General features: G+C 39.9%; 2 protein-coding genes across 3 annotated transcripts in view; one reads left to right on the top strand and one right to left on the bottom strand.

Annotated features, from left to right (window-relative positions):
* GOLM1 (golgi membrane protein 1) overlaps positions 1-4,973 on the bottom strand; it is an 82,722-nt gene that overhangs the window by 3,791 nt on the left and 73,958 nt on the right. The window lies entirely within an intron of this gene.
* The window catches only part of NAA35 (N(alpha)-acetyltransferase 35, NatC auxiliary subunit), a 95,477-nt gene that overhangs the window by 86,490 nt on the left and 4,014 nt on the right, over positions 1-4,973 (top strand). For both annotated transcript variants that reach the window (XM_008071554.2, XM_008071555.2), the window contains 3 exons: positions 297-364; positions 1,078-1,218; positions 2,109-2,231. In XM_008071554.2, coding sequence (XP_008069745.1) covers positions 297-364; positions 1,078-1,218; positions 2,109-2,231 — 332 coding nt within the window. The remainder of the gene's footprint in view (positions 1-296; positions 365-1,077; positions 1,219-2,108; positions 2,232-4,973) is intronic.

Below are 4,973 nucleotides of genomic sequence, written 5' to 3'. Positions count from 1 at the left end.
CAGCCTCGACTGCTGGGCTCCGGCAATCTTTCTGCTCAGCTTCCAAGTAGCCGGAATTACAGGCATGTGTTACCACGCCCGGCTGATTTTTTGATTTATTGTAGAGATGAGGTCTCGCCACCCAGGTGGGTCTGTAACCCACGGGCTCAGGCAATCCACTCACCTCAGCCTCCCGAAGGCGCGGGATTACAGGCTGAGCCACCGAACCTGGCATTTTTTTAAGAATTAAATTAGATTTTCTCTTGTAATACTGATGGAGAGGGGAAAGAATGTGGAAATTTTCTTTCTAATTACAGTTCGCCCATTGAGCCGAGAGATCACAATGAGCCAGGCATATCAGAACATGTGTGCAGGAATGTTTAAAGTAAGTCGTTGAAAATAAAGTTCTTGGTTTTTTTTAACTATATTGCTTTCATATAGTTTATTTAAAATGAGATCTTTTCTGTGATTCTTTCCAGGTTCTAATTTTACTTTTTATTTTGTACCTGCTTGAAGATTACCGTTTTTCAAGTCTAGTTGTTTTTATTAATTTGTTCAACGAACATTTGGACTCTTGCTGTGTGTCATATACTTTGTACTGAATACATTGCAAGATACCAATTCTCATGAGATATGGTCCTCAATTCAAGTGCCTGGTTAATGGCGGGTCAGTTGACATATGTGTGATAGGTAGTAAGAAAAGGAAGAGAATCCTTCTGATTGGTGATCAGGAAAGGCTTCATAGAAGAGATGGAGTTTGGAATTTTATTAGGAGTATATCAGGAAGGGGATGGGCTCCACAGTGAATGGCTTGAGCGAAAGCAGGCCTTGTCAGGAGATATTGGGTACTAACTCTTAAGTTGTACTTAGCAAAAAAATGAAATGATTGAGGCAACTTATGTTAAAATGCATAAAGTAGAACATGGATTTTTGTTTGAAAAACAGGACCTATGGTTATAAATATTATATGCTCCTTATTTCTTCAGAAGCTTTTACTGTTTCAAATAGCTGTTCTTTGTTTTCTCTTCTGCATTGATATAAAGGTGATCATTTTTCACATTGATTTTATTTTTTTTCCTCACTCCCTTTTTCCTTTAGACCATGGTAGCATTTGACATGGATGGCAAAGTACGCAAACCCAAGTTCGAACTTGATAGTGAGCAAGTTCGGTATGAGCACAGGTTTGCTCCATTCAACAGTGTGATGACCCCACCACCGGTACACTACCTGCAGTTCAAGGTGAAGCTGCTCAGTGAAATCGTTGTGAGATCTTTAGTCTTACAGATGTGCATTTTCTTCCTGGCCAACTTGTTAAAATGTTAAAATACTTATTGGGCCAGTGGGACAGGTGATAAGAATAGCTTTTTTTTTTTTTTTTTGAATCGGAGTCTCACTTTGTTGCCCAAGCTGGAGTGCAGTGGCATGTTCACGACCACCACAGCCTCGACCTGCTGGGCTCAGGTGAGCCTTTTGCTTCAGCCTTCCAAGTAGCTTGAACCACATGCATGTACCACCATGCCTGGCTATTTTTTAAAAATTTATTTTAGAAACAAGGTCTTGCCAAGTTGCCCAGGCTGGTCTTGAACCCTTGGGCTCAGGCAGTCCTCTCGTTTCCACCTCTCAGAGTGCTGGGATTACAGGCATGAGCAGTTTTAAATAGTATAAAACTTATTTGACTTTGTTGGAAGTACTCAACACATTAACAGTTATTTAAGTTAAAGTAGTATGTGAAGGTTGAAAATGGAATACTACATAGGAAAAAACAGATGTGCTGAGTGTTTGCTTCAGTGTCTGCACATGAATAGTCAATGTAGAATGCTTTAAAATTTTAAAAAATATCTTAGAGAGTTTTTCTTTTTTATTTTATTTTAAAGATGTGGGGTACAATACAGGGTTAGGTATACAAATGTTCATTATGCAGGTACCCTTGTTGATGAGGTGTGCACCTCCCTCCCTGGCAGTTTCCCTCAACTGCCAGTCCCACCCCCCAGCAATTTCCTGCTACTGCCAGTCCCTTTAATTAATTAATTAATTAATTTTTAAAATGTTATGTTTTTTTTTTATTTTAAAGATGAGGGAGAGTTTTTCTTATTAAGCATGTTTTGGATAATAATTTCCCTTCTTTTTAGGAAATGTCTGACCTCAATAAATATAGCCCTCCTCCTCAGTCTCCGGAACTGTATGTGGCAGCTAGTAAGCACTTTCAGCAGGCAAAAATGATATTGGAAAATATCCCAAACCCAGATCATGAGGTGAGACTGGATTCACAGTAACCCGGGGGAATGCTAGGCAGGAAAACACATCTCTTACAACTAGATGAAAGCTAGTTATAAAAGTGGAGCTTGTCATGTTTCTGCCCAGAATTTCAAGTATCTTTGCCAACCTAACCTTGTCAGACTTAAAATTACTTTAAGAAAGAAGTGATAAGCCGGGGTTGGTGGCTCAGCCTGTAATCCCGTGCCTTGGGAGGCTGAGGTGAGTGGATTGCCTGAGCCCGCGGGTTCGAGACCCACCTGGGCAACTTGGCGAGAATTCATCTCTACAATCAATCAAAAAATCAGCCAGGCGTGGTTGCATGTGCCTGTAATTCCGGCTGCTCGGAAGGCTGAGGTGGAAGGATCGCCGGAGCCCAGCAGGTTGAGGCTGCGGTGGCCAGGAGTGGCCACTGCACTCCAGTCTGGGCAACAGAGTGAGACTCCCAACTCAAAAAAAAAAAAAGAAAAGAAAAAGAAAGAAGTGATATAAATACCTGCTTGGTGTAAATTTAGAAATCAATGCAAAGAGAAATTAAGACTTGGAATCATAAAGTGAAAAGTACAGAATTACAATCTATAGTTCAGTATGCTAGCATTAACAATTTTCTATTTTAATCTATAGTTTACTGTATTAAAATAGAAACATATAAGTGTTAAACATAAAAAATGACCTGGCTAATTATCACAGGAACAACCATATTTCACTTGACCACTTAAAGATTACTGCTTTTTTTTTTTTTTTTTTTTTTTTTGAGTTGGAGTCTCACTCTGTCACCCAGACTGGAGTGCAGTGGCTGCTCCCGGCCACCGCAGCCTCCACCTGCTGGGCTCCGGCAATCCTTCCACCTCAGCCTTCCAAGTAGCCGGAATTACAGGCATGTGCTACTACGCTCGGCTGATTTTTTTTTGATTTATTGTAGAGATGAGGTCTTGCTGCCCAGGCGGGTCTCGAACCCGCGGGCTCAGGCAATCCACTCACCTCAGCCTCCCAAAGGCGCAGGATTACAGGCTGAGCCACCGAGCCCGGCTAAGATTACTGCTTTTAAAAAAATAATAAATAAATACTGTTTCATACTTTTGGTATTTTAGTAATTTGCTGTATCCTTAATTTTCTATAAGTAAAAGTTACTGTAAAACATATACACTGTTTTGAGGAGTTTATCTTAGTGTACCTTCCATGGATGGTTAGTGTGGCATTATCTAAAAAATTACAGATACTTAAATCCAGGAATTCTGTTTCTTGGGAATTGTCTTATAGATACATGTGCACATATAGGAAATGAAGTATGTGGTGAATAAATTGTGTTTATTGCAGCAGGATTTCTTTTTTTTTTTTTTGATAATCAATATTTTTTTATTATGATGTTGTGGGATATAGTTAAGGGTTAGGTATACAAATACGTTTCATTCAGCCACCCTACTGATTAGAGGTGCTTCCCCATCCCCATAGAGATATTTGCCCATTAATCCCATCTCCCTCCCCCCCCATAGTTTCCCACTACTGTCAGTCATTTTCTTATAGTATTAGATTGGATGTTCAAGGTCCATTATATGAGTGAAAACATGTGATACTCGACCTTTGTTTTTGTGAGAGTTCACTCAGTATTATAGACTCTACTTCCATCCAGGTTGCTGCAAAATTCATTTTTTTAAAAAAAGTACTTATTTATTTTTTATTATGAAGTTGTGGGGTACAGGCTCCAAAATTCATAATCTTGTTCTTTTTTATGGCTGCATAGTATTCCATCGTGTATATGTACCACATTTTTTTAATCCAATCTTCTTTTGATGGGCAGCATGGTTGCTTCCAGGTTCTTGCTATTGTGAACAATGCTGTGATAAACATACGTGTGCAGGTGTCTTTTTTGTAGAGTGATTTGTATTCTTTCGGATATATTCCCATTAGGGGGATTGCGGGGTCATATGGGAGGTTGATATTTTGAGCTTTTAGGAATCACCACACTGTTTTCCACAGAGGTTGCACTAGTTAACACTCTCACCAACAGTGTAGAAGTGTTCCCTTTTCTCCACACCCTCTCCAGCAGCTGTTATTTTTTGAGTTGTTGATAATTGCCATTCTGACTGGAGTTAGGTGGTATCTCCGTGTGGTTTTGATTTGCATCTCCCTGATGATTAGTGAAGTTGAACATTTCTTCATATGTCTGTTGGCTGCTTGGATGTCTTCCTTTTTGAAGTGTCTGTTCATGTCTTTTGCCCATTTTATAATGGAATTGTTTGTTTTTTTCTTTTCAGCACGTTTGAGTTCCTTGTAGATCAAAGATGTTAAGCCTTTGTCTGACCTGGTGTTGGCAAATATTTTTTCCCAGTCTGTAGGCTGTCTCCCTGCTCTCTTGATGGTTTCTTTGGCTTTGCAGAAGCTTGTCAGTTTAATAAGGTCCCACTTGTCTATCCTCTCTCTTTATGACCTGTGGATTTTGGGTTTTGTTCAGGAATTGGAGGCCAGTTCCGATTTCCATGAGGGTATGTCCTTCATTTTCTAAGGTTCTTATGGTTTGAGGTTTTACATTTAGGTCTCTGATCCATTTGGAGTTAACCTTTGTGCATGGGGATAGGCAGGGGTCCTGTTTCAATCTTCTGCATGTGGTCAGCCAGTTTTCCCAGCACCATTTACTGAATAGGTTCTCTTCTCCCCAGTGGTAGGTGGTGGAGGCTTTGTCGAAGATGAGTTGGTTGAGAAATTGAAATTTATCTTCTGGAATCTCCATTCTATTCCATTGA

This window comes from Carlito syrichta, unplaced genomic scaffold (genome assembly GCF_000164805.1).
Source record: "Carlito syrichta isolate Samal-C Ts95f unplaced genomic scaffold, Tarsius_syrichta-2.0.1 Scaffold314366, whole genome shotgun sequence".
Classification (NCBI taxonomy): domain Eukaryota; kingdom Metazoa; phylum Chordata; class Mammalia; order Primates; family Tarsiidae; genus Carlito; species Carlito syrichta.
This window is presented reverse-complemented; position numbering and strand designations above follow the sequence as displayed.